The 18,214-nt window shown below is 42.1% G+C and overlaps 2 protein-coding genes and 5 non-coding genes across 10 annotated transcripts; all 7 read right to left on the reverse strand.

The window, feature by feature from the left end:
* Positions 1-95: 95 nt before the first annotated feature.
* On the reverse strand, positions 96-7,567 carry LOC112231361 (H/ACA ribonucleoprotein complex subunit DKC1). The gene is made up of 15 exons (XM_024398085.2): positions 7,419-7,567; positions 6,301-6,359; positions 6,095-6,181; positions 5,650-5,741; positions 3,857-4,041; positions 3,679-3,743; positions 3,168-3,294; positions 2,938-3,068; positions 2,517-2,660; positions 2,285-2,405; positions 1,968-2,086; positions 1,656-1,759; positions 1,270-1,309; positions 973-1,125; positions 96-548 (listed from the first exon to the last, which is right to left on the reverse strand). Exons 1-15 carry the CDS (start codon positions 7,432-7,434, stop codon positions 489-491), a joined length of 1,503 nt encoding a protein of 500 aa, XP_024253853.1. The 5' UTR covers positions 7,435-7,567; the 3' UTR covers positions 96-488.
* LOC112231510 lies at positions 2,158-2,235 on the reverse strand. Its single transcript, XR_002950471.1, has one exon. It is a non-coding gene; the product is annotated as a small nucleolar RNA SNORD83 (small nucleolar RNA).
* On the reverse strand, positions 2,748-2,880 carry LOC112231516. The gene has a single exon (XR_002950476.1). It is a non-coding gene; the product is annotated as a small nucleolar RNA SNORA36 family (small nucleolar RNA).
* On the reverse strand, positions 3,367-3,551 carry LOC112231522. Its single transcript, XR_002950482.1, has one exon. It is a non-coding gene; the product is annotated as a small nucleolar RNA SNORD17 (small nucleolar RNA).
* Positions 5,523-5,602, reverse strand: LOC112231511. The gene has a single exon (XR_002950472.1). It is a non-coding gene; the product is annotated as a small nucleolar RNA SNORD83 (small nucleolar RNA).
* Positions 5,828-6,040, reverse strand: LOC112231521. Its single transcript, XR_002950481.1, has one exon. It is a non-coding gene; the product is annotated as a small nucleolar RNA SNORD17 (small nucleolar RNA).
* Positions 7,568-8,034: 467 nt separating the features above from the next.
* LOC112231363 (trimethyllysine dioxygenase, mitochondrial) lies at positions 8,035-18,120 on the reverse strand. 4 transcript variants are annotated; one of them, XM_042311353.1, is made up of 9 exons: positions 17,984-18,120; positions 17,778-17,876; positions 17,426-17,603; positions 13,285-13,461; positions 12,321-12,600; positions 11,409-11,528; positions 9,257-9,493; positions 8,789-8,927; positions 8,035-8,685 (listed from the first exon to the last, which is right to left on the reverse strand). In XM_042311353.1, the coding sequence occupies exons 3-9, from the start codon at positions 17,595-17,597 to the stop codon at positions 8,554-8,556; spliced, it is 1,257 nt and encodes a 418-aa protein (XP_042167287.1). In that variant the 5' UTR covers positions 17,598-17,603; positions 17,778-17,876; positions 17,984-18,120; the 3' UTR covers positions 8,035-8,553. The 4 variants fall into 4 exon arrangements, with proteins under 4 accessions (XP_042167287.1, XP_042167288.1, XP_042167289.1 ...); XM_042311354.1 differs by having other exon boundaries at positions 17,426-17,600; positions 17,984-18,092; XM_042311355.1 differs by having other exon boundaries at positions 13,285-13,770; positions 17,426-17,600; positions 17,984-18,090.
* Positions 18,121-18,214: the final 94 nt, after the last annotated feature.

Consider the following 18,214-nt stretch of genomic DNA (forward strand, 5'->3'; position numbering starts at 1 on the left):
AAATGACATGAATTATTCACTCCATTACACTAGAAAATAGCCTCAGATCCTAGCAACTGGGTAGAAAAACACCAAGGCAGTTACAAAAAAGAATATTCATTTCAAATGACAATTTATGATCACAGCTGGTTTCTGTATTTACAATACAATATAAAATAAAACCGATCGCATGTAGAGGTACACAAATACTGCTGTCAACACAGGGAGTACTTAAAACATTTAAAAACTAAATGTCACTGCCATGAGTACAAAAATATGGTCATACCGTGGCGGTTGAGATGGCAACCATTAACCGCATGATCACAAGCCTTACCTAGTCCAAGCCCCTTATGATTATCCATGTGCGGCCATTCTGGACAGACTTGATTAACATAAAAGGTTTAAAACTCTGGGTTCTTGCTATGCCTGCTGCCTCTTCAGCGCCCGGTAAATATCACCAGGCACTCATTCTATGGTCCTTTTCATTGTCCGTGTGCTTCATAAGCTTTTCACTCTGCTTCTGCTTCCTTCTTTTTCTTCTTCTTCTTCTTCTTGGCACTCTCACCAACCTGTGCATAAGAAGAAGAGATGTGTTATTCCTTTGGCTTATGTTTTAAAGCAATTCAAGTGTCCTAAGTGAAAATGCCCTCTACAGTTTGAGGCATGTTGGGTGTAGCTGTAGTGATTTTGCTAACAAAATAGGCATAGAAGATAAGATGTAAGGAACCAACATGACCAAATGCGCATGCTAGAAAAACACCCGCAATAATGTAGCAGACTGACTCCCTCTGAAGACAACAAGTAGGTTGGAAAGGGATAACTTTCTGCATGGGATATATAAACATTCCAGTGCAAGCACCAGTGATAGGGAAGGCACTCCATTAACTGGATGTATATTAGAAAAATACTGCTGAAAACCACAACATGTCTCTCCCTGTGACCAGAGCCACAAGGTCATACTGCTGTCCATTCAGACCAGCAGCAGAAACACACCTCTCCGTCTGTCTCTGCTGCTGGCTCCGTATCAGCTTCTAGTTTCTGCTTCTTTTCCTTCTTTTTCTTCTTCTTCTCTTTCTTCTCTTCTCCCGACGGAGTGGAAGGAGCAGAGGGTGCTGCTGCATCACTGTCACTGTCTTTGCGCTTCCTCTGAAAGACAGAGACAATGTTTAGTCCATCTCATTGTGCGCATAAGTTCATACATGGAATAAACTATACCTTCTCTGGAGTGTGTCCCAATACTGATCAATATCAAATCAATCAATGCCAGAGTATCAACTCAGGTAAGCATACCTTTGCTTCACCATTTCCGTCAGCCTTTGATTTGGACGCACTGAAAAGGAGAAGGCAACATGTCACGCTTTGTATGAGACTCATTCCTTAAGACCGAGTAACAAAATGCACCTACACGCACAAACTACTAAACAACTGTTGACAAACATTTGGATTGCAAGTTACCACACGAGTGGAAATGAGTAGCTATGAATGTTCACACAGCTCAGCTGCCAGCCAGGCAGAATGCATTACCAGATCTCTGCTGAGCTACGAGAGTTGATGTTGCAGACTGACTCCCTCAGAGACCACAGGGCAGACCAGAAAGGGATAACTGTCTGCTGACTAGAATCACAACATGCATACCAAACTGCTCCATCAAGGCCCCTACCAGACTGGTTTCACACCTGTAATCTACGTAGCCCTCCTTCCAGTTCGATGGAGTGCTGCCGTTGGCTTTGCCATGTTTGTCCAGCAGACCCTTCTGGATCATCATCTTCTTCTGGCTGGCCTGTTCATTACAAATCAGAGTTTGAATCTTCCTGATACAGGACTAAAAGCATAAGCATAAACTGTGGCTCACACACCAGGGTCTTGGGTTTGAGTCCCACGGGGGACCAGTATGCACTCACCACTGTAAGTTACTCTGGATAAGAGCAGCTGCTAAAAAGACAAATGTAAATGAGTAGACAACCAATAGTTTGCACAAGAGACATTACCTTTGGGCCTAAGCCCCACTTGCGGGGATAGGTGTCTCGTTCCATGATGACTCTCTTGATCTTGGCCACCACCCCATGGTCACATGTGGAGATCACTGCAGTCGTCATGAGGGCAGTAGCTGGAAAATTGAAAGGAAAAAAACTTGAGATGGGAACATAGATACGCATACGGAGAAATTTGGTTTTTCAAAGCCATCAGTCAAGGGTGATAGATAATAGGTCATCTTTGCACATAGTGCTAATGCCATCTACGAGATCATCATGTGGCCTTTTGAAAAACCACCTGCTTTGCAGAACAGCATACTTCTATTGCTCACCTATACAAATGGCCTCTCCTTTGGTCGTTATAACCACAATATCCTGGTTGATCTCAATGCCATCCTCATATCGCAGGACACCAGGCAGCATGATCTTTGCGCCATAGCAGATCGCATTCACCTGGGGAGAAAATCATACAACTCATTCAAAGACGTGTTCAGTCCTCTACACAGGGTCACGCTTGGAAAATGACAGTGACGGTCAATTAAGAGTCAGAAAACAAAAACTCACTGCACTGTCTTTCATGACCAGACGCTTGTGAGATATTAGAAGCTTTTCCAGTGGGTAGATGACTCTGCGAAGGTACGTCTCGTCCTTGTTGTGGTCATACTGCCATTGAGCATCTAGCACATCGTGCATGGTCACCAAATTGTCCTGCCGAGAACACATTCCAACATCGAATGAGTTCAAAATACATGACACATTAAGCAGAACATAGGCCTAAGTATCAACATTCCCATAATATGTTGGCTAGAGTGGAATCAAGTGGCTGGCATGTCCACTTTCTATTCAGAGCCACTCTATGCCATTTCTGTGCCAAAGAATAATTACCAGGACTGGGGAGAGGCCCAGAACCGAACTCAACACTTTGGACCTTACAATCTAACCAGACAAAACACAGCCAAAGGAGTATGAGAGGTACGAGACTCACCCTCTCTCCCAGAACACCAGAGCGAACTCTCCTCAGCTCCTGCATCTGACCACCAACACCCAGGAGGAGCCCCAGGTGGACACACAGAGTCCTGATGTAGGTCCCAGCCTCACAGCTCACCCAGAAAATACCTGCAACAAACAATACGGTTAGATTAGCATCTCTAAAACAGCAGTACTGACAAAGATTTTTAACCTCCGCATAGGGAAATAAATATTTGGATTCCTCACCTAATCTCCTCTCTGGGTCATACTCAATGAGTTTGCTTTCATAAACGGTCCTAACTCTCAACTGCCGCTTAACAGCTGCGATGAGTGGTGGTCGCTGGAACAAAGCTCCTGTAAGGGTTTCAATACCCTAAAGAAAAAAGTGCAGGATTACCCACGATGTCCCACAACACTGGTATAACACCAATTTATTTACTAATGTGTGATCAGGTGTGTCAACTCGTCTTTGTTATCGCAGGGCCCTCCAGTCCTGCCCCTTTCTCCACCACAAGCTGCCCCAGTAGAACACTGAGGTGGCAAGAGTGGCTAAAACAGGCATGAGCACCACAGAGAAAGTAGGACCCTAGCAAGCACTCAGAGAATGGATAAACACGATCATCATCTCACATCCATGTCAAGAGGCAGTAACTACGTATTAAAAAAGCAGTCACCAATTTATTGGCATACGTTTACAGTTAAATTACAAACTCTGAACCATGCTAAGAGTAAAAACTGCATTAACAAGAGAACTCACCCTAGCAAGTGTGTGCTCATTCTCAATAGCATTGTGCAGCCGAACAATTCCCACATACTCTTTGCCTGAAACAGACGGCAGAAGAGTAGTAAGTAGAGGCCAATCTTAATGTGTTTACATCACCATCAGGAAGTAAACATTCAGAGCAGGAAGGGGTTGGGCATACAAAGGATCTCACCTGCACTCTGCTGGGACTTGACCAGTCGTGTGGCTCTGTCCACACACACAATGAGGCAGCCTGTCACCTTGGGGTCCAGGGTGCCACTGTGGCCAGTCTTCTCCACTCGCAGGATACGTCGGATCCAGGCCACCACCTCATGAGAGGAGGGATTGGCAGGCTTATCCAAGTTGATGAAGCCAGTCCTGAAAGTCACATGGATCGAGATGGGGTTTAGTGGGGAACCAAATGAAATCAGACAACGCTTCAATATTTTAAAAGGGCATCAGTTGTAGAGCCTAGAGATCGGACGATTATGATTATTCAACACCGATACCGATCATTGGAGGACCAAAAAAAGCTGATATTGAATAATTTGCTGATTTTTATATACATTTGTAATAATGACAATTACAATACTGAATGAACACTTATTTTAACCTAAATATAATACATAAATAAAATCTACTTAGTCTCAAATAAATAATGAAACATGTTTGATTTGGCTTAAATAATGCAAAACTGTGTTTGATAAGTAAAAGTACAATATGTGCCATCTAACAAAGCTAAGGTTTAAGATCCTCGCTCAGAACATGAGCATATGAAGGCCGGTGGTTCAATATTCCCAGTCAAGAAGTTTTAGGTTGTAGTTATGACACATCGACTATTTCTCTCTATACCACTTATATTTCATATACCTTTGACTATTGGAATTTCCTATAGGCACTATAGTATTGCCAGCCTAATCTCAGGAGTTGAAAGGCTTGAAGTCAAACAGCGCTGTGCCTCAAGCATTGCTAAGAGCTGCTGGCAAAACGCAGTAAAGTGCTGTTTGAATGAATGCTCACGAGCCTGCTGCTGCCAACCACCGCTCAGTCAGACTGCTCTATCAAATCATAAACTTAATTACAATATAATAAACACAGAAATATGAGCCTTTGCGCATTATGGTAAAATCCGGAAACTATCATTTCGAAAACAAAATGTTTATTCTTTCAGTGAAATACGGAACTGTTCCGTATTTTATCGAACAGCCGACAACTCCAAGTCTAAATATTGCTGTTCCGTTGCACAACCTTCAAAGTTATGTAAAAATCTGGCAAATTAATTACGGTCTTCACAGTTCACAACAAGCCGGGTAGCACAAACTGTTGCATATACCCCGACTCTGCTTGCACTGAGCGCAAGAGAAGTGACAAATTCTCTAGTTAATATTGCCTGCTAACACTAATTTCTTTTAACTAAAAACACAGGTAAAAAATAAATAAAAATAATAAATAAAAAACACTTCTGTGTGTTGATGTTAAGTAAGGCGAGGGGTTTATGGTTAGGTACATTTGTGAAACGATTGTGTTTTTTTTCGCAAATGCACTTTTGTCAAATCACCCGTCAATGATAATCAATGCGGTACCTGTTCATTTATATGGAGCGCAGGACAAGCTAGTTGACCTAGTAATATTATCAACCATGTGTATTTAACTAGTGATTATGTTAAGATTGATTGTTTTTTTTACAAGATAAGTTTAATGCTAGCTAGCAACTTACCGTGGCTCCTTGCAGCCACAAGGTCCTTTTGACGCTGCACTCGCAGTTTCCTCGTGGACCGCAATGTAATCGGCATCCAAAAAAGACGATTACCGACCGTTATAACTTGAAATAGGCCGTAATTAAAATCGACCTCTAGTGGAGCCATCAGACAAGGGTGATAGATAAGGAGTCATCTTTGCATATAGTGCTAGTGCAATCTATTTACATTCATCATGTGGCTCCATAACGGTTTTTACAAGACTGAGACAAAAAAGACCAAAAGTTACCTGACATAATCCTGAATGTTCCTCTTCAGAGGGTTGGAGCCATTTGGCAAGGGTGTGTAGTGAGCTGTCCTGATGTTGAGTTTGTCAAAATTCTGCATGACAAAATTAGTCAAGGGGGGAGATGATAGAATTAAGAATTTACCTTAAAAATAACCAAATGTAACTGCATGTAGGGGATGTGATCAGGAGTTTACGCTCGTCTTAGTTGTGGCCGGTCCCTTAACCATTGCACCAGCACACCTGCCCCCAACGCAGTTAACCCCAGTAGAACACTGGGGCAAAAGCATAGAGTCAAGCTGCTGAACCCCCTGAGTCAAGAACAGACACAGGGGGCTGCAAGGCCAGGGCCCAGCAGCACTCAGCGAATGGATAAACAAGTTCATCATTTCAAAAATAACATCCTGCTTTTACAGATAGATGACAGGACAAGAGTAGGCAAACTCACTTTTAGCAGCAAAGGCCATTGAGATGTGTCCAGACTAGCAACTCTGGACTCTGGTTTGATGAGGAAATCTCCACTCTCCTGAATATCCTGTACCCCAAAAATTAGGAATTTAGGAAAAATGTACCCAGACGTTTATACCATTTGAATCTAACAGTGAACAAAGCTTGTAGCAACTGGTGCATCAGTCAATTACTGTAAGGACTTACCCCAACGTCATCAACAGCAACTGTCTTTTCCTTCTTCTTCTGCTTTTTCGCAGAGTTCACTTGAAAGAAAAAAAAACAAATGGATAATATTACTTGCCAGCAACAAACGTCTTTTGTTCCCTGACGTTTCCATACAGGATGATTCCCCTTAGTTTTCAACAGAAGTGCATTGTCGAGAAGAAACTTGTGCATAGTGTATGCACTTCGTTGGATGTATACCCATGCACATCCCGTAAATACGACTAATACAACTAAACCCAATCGGAGGCTGGAGTTTACCCGGCTAATTGATAGATAGCTAAGAACTGTCTCACCAGCATACCAACACTCGATTTGGCAACGCGCTCCCACGTGGCAGACACGACGGGCACGTGGTACTTTGTGTGAATGTGCCTTCACGGGTAAATTTTACCCAATTATGTACGGTGTCCGCAGTTACAGAAACGTGTATAACGACACATTTACAACTCAGATATTGCAAGTAAGCAAGTTAACTTAGTCGTTAATTAATATTAATGAATTCGCGGTACCGTTTCAGACCACGTGGCCACCATGCTTTCAGCGTCTGGATGAAACCTTTAGTTGCGTGTGATTATTAACAAAATGGCGTAACGCTAGCTAGGATAAAGTTCCGAGGCTGCCGTTGAGCACGACTGTTACACAACATCGTGTACTTTGTTGATAGTTAGCTAACTTCGTCATTAGTTACTTGCCACCTAGATGTGTACAGTAGCCAACTAACGGTATTTAGTAACTACGTTACCTATGACGACTTAGTGGTTAAAGTTAGCTAGGCATCTTACCATCAGAATTCAGCACTATTGCAATTCCATGATCCGGGAGTATGCGCATGTAATTTAAACTAGATACATCAATTAAAATACTACTATAAGTATAGCTAGTTTGATAACCACATGGTTTACGATGGGTCATGCGAAGTTAATGGGAACGTGGCCGCCTGTTTGATCATGCCTCAATGTTGGGTGCAGTGCTGCTAGTAGTATTTCACAATTTCCTAGTAAATAAACATATACAACAAAGACCTAAAATTCCACAGCAGTTGTAGCTAGCTACTTTGAAATAAGATTGTACTGTTAGACTGTGCAAGGGCTACTTACTTTGTACGTCCGCCATCTTCGGTCTGCTGTGCAACTGACTTGAGACAACGTGTGTGTTCAATGGAATCCCGGATGGCGCTCAGTACGCATGACTTTTAAAGAAAAGGCCCTAGCGCCTCGCGATAGTTCATTCCAAATCCAACCAAACGAGAAAAAGTAGGTCGAACAGTGAGCGTCGCTCGAGCGGTGTATGGTATGGTAATATGGTAGTATGTGTAATTCTATGCGCTCGAGAGACAACATAAAATAAATGTTCTGTTAACATGCTACCTTTATATATACACGGTCTATGCATGACAGTCAGACCAAATAACTAATCTGGGGCGCGTTCAGCAGGATTTGACGTTTTGGAACGTTCAACTTCTGATAGCCTAATTCAATGTAGATCAAACATGCCTCTGACTAAGGAATACTAAGGAATCACATCGGCTCTATTCATGGGTTTGCTATCTGCGACGTTCGAGAACATTTTGCCAAGTTAACATTGCTCTGTACTTTCCTTTTAATTAATGCTGGATATGGCTTCATCGGAGATATGTATAACCAACTCCCTTGTTTTGTCTGGGCTTGACAAAAAAAAATGGTTAAGTCACCCAATATAAATCAGGAAAAAAGGTGCTGAAAAATCACCCAATTTATTTCATTTAGTAAACAAGGCAACATTTCCTAATACATTCATAAACAAATTACTAGCAAAAGTACTTCAGAAATACTAGAAACTAATCCCTAAAACAAAGCCAAAAATGTAGTTAAACACCTCAATATGTTAAGTTCCAGTTCAAAAGATGATTGTTGTGACAAGAGCATAATGCATGTCAACAAATCTTAAATCCCAAACAGATCACAGTCCATTTTCTTGACTTCAACAAGTCTAACAATATCTCATGTAAAATATTTCTGGGTGGAGAATATTTCTAAAGTACAGTACAATTTAGTTCCGCATTAACAATATGTAACTGCATTCATGCAGTGGAAATACTTGATTTCACTCAGTAAATGCTCATACAAAAACAATTTGATTCTACAAGACTTTTCGATCTCCTTAAACATGTATGACTGATTGGGTGATGGTGCTTTATTTCTAAAGGACTTTGGTGTTGGCTGGAAAGGTTGAAGACCCAGGGTGACTCTTCACTTAGGCGTGCAGACCCAAGGAGCGGGCAGTGTTCAGGAAGTCGTCTCTGGTCAGGTAGCAGCCACACAGTTGCCGCAGGCCTGTGAAGGACTCCCGGCCATGCAGGACACGCCAGTTATCAATGAAGACAACCTTACAGAAAGAGGGAACCCCCAATGTCAATATCTAGCTCAACTGATCAAGTAGTGCTAAATCCTTTGTCTCGATCAATGAAAAGGCAACTATTTTTCCTTACCTTTCCAGGCTTCAGTTTGATCCACAATTCATTCTCCGGCTTCCTCAGCTCTGTGGTCAACTCTCTGTGAGCCACATACCATCGCTTGACAATGTCATGGGGGATTGTGTTTATGACTGCACGGTCGTAGTTATTGTATCTGTAAGACACGCAACCAAACAGAAGGTGATACCATATTAATACTCAATATCAGATCATATAATTCATAACATTGATCTCAAAGGAGCTGGAATAACACAAGTTTCGCTGCGTATGAGCGCCAGATCCTGAGCCTTCTACTAAGAACCTTCCAAAGTGAGTTAATTTGTATTGATGGGTGTATAATTTTTCAAACGCATACAACATTGTAAGTTAATAGGTAACCAAGGCTGGTTAATGTAAGGTTGTACGGCCAATGACGGAAGATATGTTTAAAGCAAGACATTCAGGGAGACATACACATCTCAAATTACAACAGACTGGTCATACCGGATCATGTACACCTCATTGTTCCAGGGATACACGTTGAGCACAGGGCCAATGCCGATCATGTGGTTATGGTGGTCGCTGACATTTTCAATGTACTCGTGCTTGATAGGAACCTGTGCTAGCAGCTCAAAGTTCTCAGGCGTCTTCTGGAGCACTTTCTCAGCAGAATAGAATCCATCTACAAGTAGTGTTCTTCCTCCTGTTCCCTCATGCCTAAGGCAATGGAACACTTGGATCCTGCAAGTCAAAGTCAATGGCATCAAAGTAAGTCACATGTTATTATGAAATGCCCAGTAGGTGGCTATTGCCCTGTCATTTTGATGGGAGGCCAAGGGAGAGCTTAGTTTCATGTTGTACTACAGCTTATTTTATCAAGATGTCTGTGGCATAGCAATGTGCGTCTGGCTTGTGTCTTATCAGTTGAAGAGATTCTCCGGTACTTTTGTATACTTTTTAGCCAGTAGTTCAGAAAGTAGCGCTCACAAGCCAAAAGTGGTCCCAGAAAATGGCCTACCATATCACATATGTGCACCACATCATTGCTCTCGCTCTGCTGTGTGTGCGTGCATCTTTGTAGTGGTCACTCAAATGGCAAAGGGCTAAATCTCATTGGCTAGAACTCAAATCGCTAGTAGCTGGCCCACGTGGGGGAAAAAGCAGGGAAATTGACTTCCAGAAAACAGTCCCTTTCAAACTAGGGATTTCGTGGCTAATTGAGATAAGACAGTAATGTATATATGAACTCCACATTGACACATTCAGCCCAAAGTGGGAGGTTTTAAAAATACATACAAGTCGCCAAAGCTCTGGAGCATGTCTTTAAAAAGCTAATGCTGGATCTGTTGTTACAACTGTCAATTTTTGTAACATCACTGTAATAGCCTAACACAATAACCTATATACATACACTGCCTTCAGAAAGTATTCAGACCCTTTGACGTTTTCCAGGTTACAGCCTCATTTTAAAATAGATTAAATTGTCCCCCCCTCCCCAGCTACTTTCAGGTCTCTCCAGAGATGTTTGATCGGGTTCAAGTCGGGGCTCTGGCTTGGCCACTCATGGATATTCAGAGATTTGTCCTGAAACCATTCCTAAGTTGTCTTGGTTGTGTGCTTAGTGTCGTTGTCCTGCTGGAAGGTGAACCTTCGCCCCAGTCTGAGGTCCTGGGCAGGTTGTCATCAAGGATCTCTCTGTACTTTTCTCCGTTCACCTTTCCCTTGATCCTGACGAGTTTCACTGTCCCTGAAAAACACTCCCACAGCATGATGCTGCCACCGCCATGCTTCACCATGGGGATGGTGCCAAGTTTCCTCCAGATGTGAAACTTGGCATTCAGGCCAAAGAGTGGAATCTTGGTTTCATCAGACCAGAGAATCTTGTTTCTCAAACTCCAAACGGACTGTCATGTACCTTTTACTGAGGAGTGGCTTCTGTCTGGCCACTCTATCATAAAGGTCTAATTGGTGGAGTGCTGTAGAGATGGTTGTCCTTCTAGAAGGTTCTCCTATCTCCACAGAGGAACTCTAGAGCTCTGTCAGTGACCACCGGGTTCTTGGTCACCTCCCTGACCAAGGGCCTTCTCCGATTGCTCAATTTGGCCGAGCAGCCAGCTCTGGGAAGAGTCTTGGTGGTTCCAAACTTCTTCCATTTAAGAATAATGGAGGCCACTATTCTTGGGGACTTCAAAGCTGCAGAAGTGTTTTGTGACCCTTCCCCAGATCATTGACTCGCCACAATCCTGTCTTGGAGCTCTACGGACAATTCCTTCTACCTCGTGGCTTTGTTTTTGCGCTGACATGAACTGTCAACTGTGGGACCGTATATAGACAGGTGTGTGCCTTTCCAAATCATGTCCAATCAATTAAATTTACCACAGGTGGACTCCAATCAAGTTGTAGAAACATCTTAAAGATTATCAATTGGAAACAGGATGCACATGAGCTCAATTTTGCATCTCCTAGCAAAGGGTCTGAATACTTATGTAAATAAGGTAGGTTTTTATTTTTTAAATACATGTGTATTTATCTGAGGAATCTCAACCTAACCAATAGACAGATCAACATGTGTACTGCCTTGCTACTTTGACCTGACATGATTACTCCAATATAGTTCAAATAACACCCATCTGTGTGTGAACATCTAAATACATACCCACATGGCTCCTGGAAGTATGTGGTGTCTGTATGACGGTCCAGTGCCAGTTTGGTGTAGGCAGTGTCTCCTCGGGAGAAATCGGATGTGAAGTTCCACATCTTGCCATACATAGTCTCCCTAGTAGGAAACAAAAATGAAAACAAAGAGTCAAAAGTGATACCTAAAACATTATACAGTACACTAACAATTCAAACAAGATAATGGCAACTGTGATCCAAATAGTGAGTGACATTTTGTTTCTTTGGGGTGTCAGGAGGGCGGCAATTACTTCTGATAACCAAATATACTCACTGGACTAGAATAAGAAAATGCCCTCATCTGGCAACCACGAGCAATGCATTTCTTATAACACGCTGCTTCCTCCCTCCATTCACCCCAAAGTAGAGTCCAGTACAAAGAGGGATTAGTGCGCTTGCTCAGGCGTTTGAAACTTCAAAACCACACCACCTGCAGAGTCCTTAATGAACAGACCTGGTGGATTAATGAGGGCAAAGTACCTCTCCTTTCTCACTACACTGGCAGAGGAGACACTGTCAAAGTGCAACAATGCCCATTCTTTTGACAATTCTACCCTCCATTCCAACTGCAGAGAGCAGTCTGTTGTGCATGTTAACTTGACAAACGTATCAAAGTTGATGTTAAGGAAACCAAAAACCTTCTCTGTAGCACTGTTACTTTGCAAAACAAAGAGTGTAAACAAGTCAACCCTGAGAAATATCAAGCTTCTTTAATGCCCTCCAAAAATAGATATCTGGGGTGTTTATTCTTAATCCTTATTAAATAATCCCCCACTCTAAAACCATGCATCTTGTGTATGCATTGTGGTGGGTGGTATGCCATTACCTTTAAGCCCCCTCAACCCCACTTCTCATTCCCTACCCCAGGCAATCACAGAGGGGCTTACTATACCTGATGAGGCTGACCCTCTGGGTAAGAGTCTCTGTGGCCTCAACAGTCGGCGGGACGCCCTCCACAAAAGCAATGCCATACAGCAGAAAGCGCCCAAGGAACTTTTTCAGTTCATCATCACAGCTCATAAACTTGTCCCAGTTAGCAGAGGGCACCTTGGCACTGGTATAGATGTCAGAGTTCCAGATGATGTGTGGCTGCATGGCACTCTGCTTCTGTCCCTCATAGCTGTTCTGAGCAAGCCAGCTCAGGTTGTACCTTGTCACATGACCATCAGGCCCTGAGGTAAACAAAAAGACAATTCCATCTATTATAGATTCAATAACTGTTAAAAAGAATGGATGAGTAACAATAGGTGCATAGATCACAGTTCTGCCATAAAGAAAATGGGATTGCGGTCCACCATTGAAAATGATCAAATGATAGGCTTAACTACTGGCATGGATTTAGAGTTCTTGACAATATCAAACTGACCTAGATTCAGTACAACCCCAAGAACACCATCCCAATCCTAAGTGAGAACGGTTAGAGTTTAACCAATGCCTTGTGAAAAGATGTACCATTGTACAAACATGTAATTCAAATAAAGCATATGGCAGCAATATCAGCAGTACATTACAACCTTTTTTGAAGAGTCAAAGGTCTCCCCAAAATATGCTTGTTTTTAAGAAGATAACTATCTCAGGTTTGGCAGTGGAGAAGATCATTTTTAGGCTAGGCTACTCCATAATGTAGGCTTCCAACAGGGTCTAAAAGGGAAAAGAACAAGCTCAATTCTTCACTTTGGTTCCAAAGAAAACTGTTTCTCATGCCAAAACCACCTGTAGCTATTCATTTGGAGAATTATTATTATTTGTATTAATCAAAACAAAGAAAGCCACCTACTGTATGTGATGTGAGAAACTGGGTAGATAATATTTTCCATTCCTCAGTTGGGAAAATACATCTTCAAACCAAGACTTACATGTGAGGAAGATATTCTCATCATCCACCCTGGTGTTGGCAGGACGTATGTTTAGCTCCACATTTGCTGTATCCAGGTTCCTCTGGTTGGTCTTGCTGTTGAAGCAGGAGGCAGAGTGGCAATGATCCCGTAGCCACACATAGGCAAAGTGCATCACAAGCCCTCCATAGTTGAGCTCTGCCAAATCAAAATGTCAGATTTACAAGTACATATTAGCCTATAATGTAAAAACTGGCCAATTCACGTGTGAAGTGCCAGTTCCAGACTAGGATTTAATATGTAAAATATATATACACAAACACACAATAATGATACATTATGATGTCAAAGCCTATAGGAGGGTATATTAAAAACAAGAAAAGGAACAGGAAGGCTGTTGGTATCTGGCACTGTGGGTCCTGCATGAAGACTGTTGCTGTAGGCGCCTGGACATACAACACGACGTCTGCAGTCACAGTGAAGTCGGCCATCAGGAGACTGAAGGAGCTGAAAGACCAGCAGACTGTTACTGGAGGATCAGACTCTCACTGTTGTGTACAGTTTGACCTGGACACTGTGTCGAACATCTACCACAATAAAAAGCAGTCTAGAGCGAGAAAAAAAATGTAAATAAAAAAAAACAAGAAAAGGAACATTCCTCATTGAGACCTGCTGAGGCAAGAGTGCCCAAGTGGTCCATAAGTTATTTTTCCCCCATCTCCTCCTCACATTGTGGTTGCGAATGGAGCTCTTATACTCAAAAATCCTTGTCTTAAGTTCACGTTTGGTCTTTCTTATCCACATAATAAAAATTCACAAGAACAGTTAAGGAGATACAACATATTTTGCTTTACAGGTTATTCTACCAAACCTTTATCCGCTCACCCGAGTGGGGATGGATTAGAGAGAGTTCCCGTTGATCATGGCATAACAGTGAACGCAGTTGTGACAAGGGAAATTGCCATCAGGAAGGACAGACATGAAATGTGATGCTTTTTTCTTATGCCAATCATTCTCTTATCTTCATCATTGTAATGACATGTTTGAATAATACAGGGCTAGAATAAGATGAAGACGGCGTTTGCTTCACTTTATGAAGATTAGATTAGATAGTCTATCGCCATCGCGCATTCTCCCCACTGGGCAAAAACTGGTTGAATCAATGTTGCTTCCATGTCATTTCAACCAAAACAATAATATACTTTATATATATATATATATATATAAGTATATTAAAGTTTTTCTATTGGGTTCAGGTTTGGAGACTGGCTAGGCCACTCCAGGACCTTGAGTGGCTCTGTAAGAAGCATCCCCTTAGTTGCCGTGGCTGTGTGTTTCGGGTCGTTGTCATGCTGGAAGACCCAGCCACAACCCATCTTCAATGCTCTTACTGAGGGAAGGAGGTTGTTGGCCAAGATCTCGCGATACATGGCCTCATCCATCCTCCCCTCAATATGGTGCAGTCGTCCTGTCCCCTTTGCAGAAAAGCATCCCCAAAGAATGATGTTTCCACCTCCATGCTTCACGGTTGGGATGGTGTTCTTGGGGTTGTACTCATCCTTCTTCCTCCAAACACAGCGAGTGGAGTTCAGACCAAAAAGCACAATTTTTGTCTCATCAGACCACATGACCTTCTCCCATTCCTCCTCTGGATCATCCAGATGGTCATTGGCAAACTTCAGACGGGCCTGGACATGCGCTGGCTTGAGCAGGGGGACCTTGCGTGCGCTGCAGGATTTTAATCCATGACGGCGTAGTGTGTTACTAATGGTTCTTTGAGACTGCGGTCCCAGCTCTCTTCAGGTCATTGACTAGGTCTTGCCATGTAGTTCTGGGCTGATCTCTCACCTTCCTCATGATCATTGATGCCCCACAAGGTGAGATCTTGCATGGAGCCCCAGACCAAGGGTAATTGACCGTCATCTTGAACTTCCATTTTCTAATAATTGCGCCAACAGTTGTTGCCTTCTCACCAAGCTGCTTGCTTATTGTCCTGTAGCCCATCCTAGCCTTGTGCAAGTCTACAATTTTATCTCTGATGTCCTTACTCAGCTCTCTGGTCTTGGCCATTGTGGAGAGGTTGGAGTCTGTTTGATTGAGTATGTGGACAGGTGTCTTTTATACAGGTAACGAGTTCAAACAGGTGCAGTTAATACAGGTAATGAGTGGAGAGCAGGAGGGCTTCTTAAAGAAAAACTAACAGGTCTGTGAGAGCTGGAATTCTTACTAGTTGGTAGGTGATCAAATACTTATGTCATGCAATAAAATGCAAATGAATTACTTAAAAATCATACAATGTGATTTTCTGGAGTTTTGTTTTAGATTCCGTCTCTCACAGTTGAAGAGTACCTATGATAAATATTACAGACCTCTACATGCTTTGTAAGTAGGAAAACCTGCAAAATCAGCAGTGTATCAAATACTTGTTCTCCCCACTGTATATATATGATGACTTTGAATCAATGTGGAATTGAATCAATGTTTTACCCAACTTTTAACCTAAATCCAATGAAACTGACATGTTTTGTTGATTTCACATTAGTTGACTACTCAACCAAATGTCAGTTCAATGTCTAGTTTTGATTTACGTCTGTGCCCAGTGGGTCTCTTCTTTCAAAAACTCTGAGTTCCTTTGGCTGCTGTATTTAAACATTCAAATGGACTATTCCAGGGTTCCCCAACTAGCGGCCCGAATTTGTCCCACGGTCGGTTTTATTTGCCCCCCCCCAGAGTGTGCAAAGCTGTCATCAAGGCAAAGGGTGGCTACTTTGAAAAATCTCAAATATATTTGGATTTGTTTAAAACCTTTGGTTAATACATGATTCCATATGTGTTATTCTATAGTTTTTATGTCTTCACTATTATTCTACAATGTGAAAATAGTCAAAATAAAGAACCATTGAATGTGTCCAAACATACTGTATATATTTTTTTTAATATAAAAACATTTGGGACATAAGACTGTAAAAAGAAATCAGCGATAAGTGATTTTAATTTAGGAAACCTGTTCAAATATTTCCACTGATCGGTTCTGACTTGAAAATATGAAATATCCTTATTCATGTCACTGAGGGAATGGGGGGGAATGTAGAATGTTCACATTCTGTCAGAACATGTTATTGTTAGACATCAGGTATTCTACTGGAAGGAGAAGGGCCACAGTCTGGTACAAGTCAACAGGACAGCAGAATTTGGGCTGAGTTTGGGTCAAATGAATTGAGACAGAACATGCATCACTAAAGTCATGTCTAGCAACAGAGGTGCATTGGCTGTTCAGATGTGTAAGGAAGAGACTCAGCATAGAAGGAAGGGTTATACCAGTGCTTGTGTGAATATGTCTTTTCAGCTGTGTGACCCATTGGGTGAATAAACATTTCATAGTTGTCCGTCAGGTTCTTAATAACAGGTTAAAAACTAACACCACGCATAACAGAGATGTCATTGTATACAAATGTAAGCAAGGTTTGAAATGATGTTTTAGTCAAATAAATATGTTTGGGCTTCTTGAGGTCAATTTACAGTCTACAAATGATTTGTAATCATGTTTCGGTCCCTGACAATCCTCTTAAGAAAAAAATATTGTCCCACGGCTGAATCCAGTTGCTGATCCCTGCCTGGTCCATTAGTCTAAGAAATAACGCCCGCCGCCAAAAAAGTCAACAATCTAGTCTAGATCTAGTCTAGTCTAGTGTTCAGGGGCGGCAGGTAGCCTAGTGGTTAGAGCGTTGAACTGAAAGGTTGCTGGATCGAAACCCCGAGCTGGCAAGGTAAAAATCTGTCGTTCTGCTCCTGAACAAGGCAGTTAACCCACTGTTCCCTGGCAGGCCTTCATTGTAAATAAGAATTTGTTCTTAACTGACTTGCCTAGTTAAATAAAAAGGTTTAAAAAAATTAAATGACTCCACAAGCGCTTGAGAGGCCAGCGGAGAGCAAGTGTGCAAAAGTGAAGTTACATGCTTATGAATATACATACAGCATATTTAAGGTCCCTCAGTCAAGTATTGAACTTCAAGCACCGATTCAACTACAAAGACCAGGGAGCATTTCAAAAGCCTCAAAGAAGGGCAGAGACATATGGAGCTGTATTCAAAAAGAGACTATAGAGCAAATAAAATGTTCATTTAGAGTTTGGTAAAGGGCTGATACAACGAGTAATACTTACCAAGGCTGTCTTCCTGAAGCTGCCAGTGACAACTCGTCGATTGTGGAACAGTATGCAGCCAATGTCTCACTTCAATCTGGGTTCGTATGAATCCAGAGACCAAAGGAGCCCGTGCTTTCGATATGGGTTGCAAATAGCCATTTAAACGGCAAAACATCCGAGCCAAAGACATTGTCTGCTAATGGAAAATCAAATGTAGATGGAACACTGTTCATGGACAAATTCCGAACACAACTGTAGGAGTTATTTGATTGAGTCTGACATTGACTCCGCACAAATGATAATTTCCCCATCTTAATTGCTGTGATTAATAACAATTCAGCTTCTGTTGATCTTATCATGCAATACTCACACAACGGAGCTCGTGTGGATTCCAGTCAGTTGTGTTTATGTAGCTAGCAGCACTAATTACTGTGACCTGGAATGAAGACTTCTTGGACCTTCGATGAAGCTACATTGACAATCGATGAGATAAATTATTAAGCAAGTTCGTTTTTTCCAAGTCGTTTATACACTTTGCAGGCTAGCATTGCAGGATAGTAAACTTTGGACACGTACCTTGCTAACGTTGACGCTAAGAACCGCTAGTTAGCGACTACCAAAGAGGTACAGTAGCTACCAGCATAGAGGAAGAGACAAAGCGAGAGGATCCACTCTTCTTCTTCTTCTTCTTCTTCTTCTTCTTCTTCTTATTCGATATAATGGCGGTCCGCAAACCAACGTTAAAGGTATATGCCGCCACCTACTGTGCTGGAGTGTGTGGTCAATCACGGTTTTACAACATTCCTA

Source organism: Oncorhynchus tshawytscha, linkage group LG33 (genome assembly GCF_018296145.1).
Source record: "Oncorhynchus tshawytscha isolate Ot180627B linkage group LG33, Otsh_v2.0, whole genome shotgun sequence".
In the NCBI taxonomy this organism is placed as follows: domain Eukaryota; kingdom Metazoa; phylum Chordata; class Actinopteri; order Salmoniformes; family Salmonidae; genus Oncorhynchus; species Oncorhynchus tshawytscha.

Excerpts from the sequence above, each read along its gene's own strand:
- LOC112231363 (XM_042311353.1), bottom strand. The coding sequence starts at position 17,597 with ATGTCTTTGGCTCGGATGTTTTGCCGTTTAAATGGCTATTTGCAACCC. Across the intron at positions 9,494-11,408 it reads TACTTCCAGGAGCCATGTGG|GATCCAAGTGTTCCATTGCC; the intron begins GTATGTATTTAG and ends TTTGACTTGCAG. Across the intron at positions 8,686-8,788 it reads TCAAACTGAAGCCTGGAAAG|GTTGTCTTCATTGATAACTG; the intron begins GTAAGGAAAAAT and ends TCTTTCTGTAAG.
- LOC112231361 (XM_024398085.2), bottom strand. Across the intron at positions 3,295-3,678 it reads ATGAGCACACACTTGCTAGG|GGTATTGAAACCCTTACAGG; the intron begins GTGAGTTCTCTT and ends TTTTTTCTTTAG. Across the intron at positions 2,406-2,516 it reads TGGTCATGAAAGACAGTGCA|GTGAATGCGATCTGCTATGG; the intron begins GTGAGTTTTTGT and ends TTTTCTCCCCAG.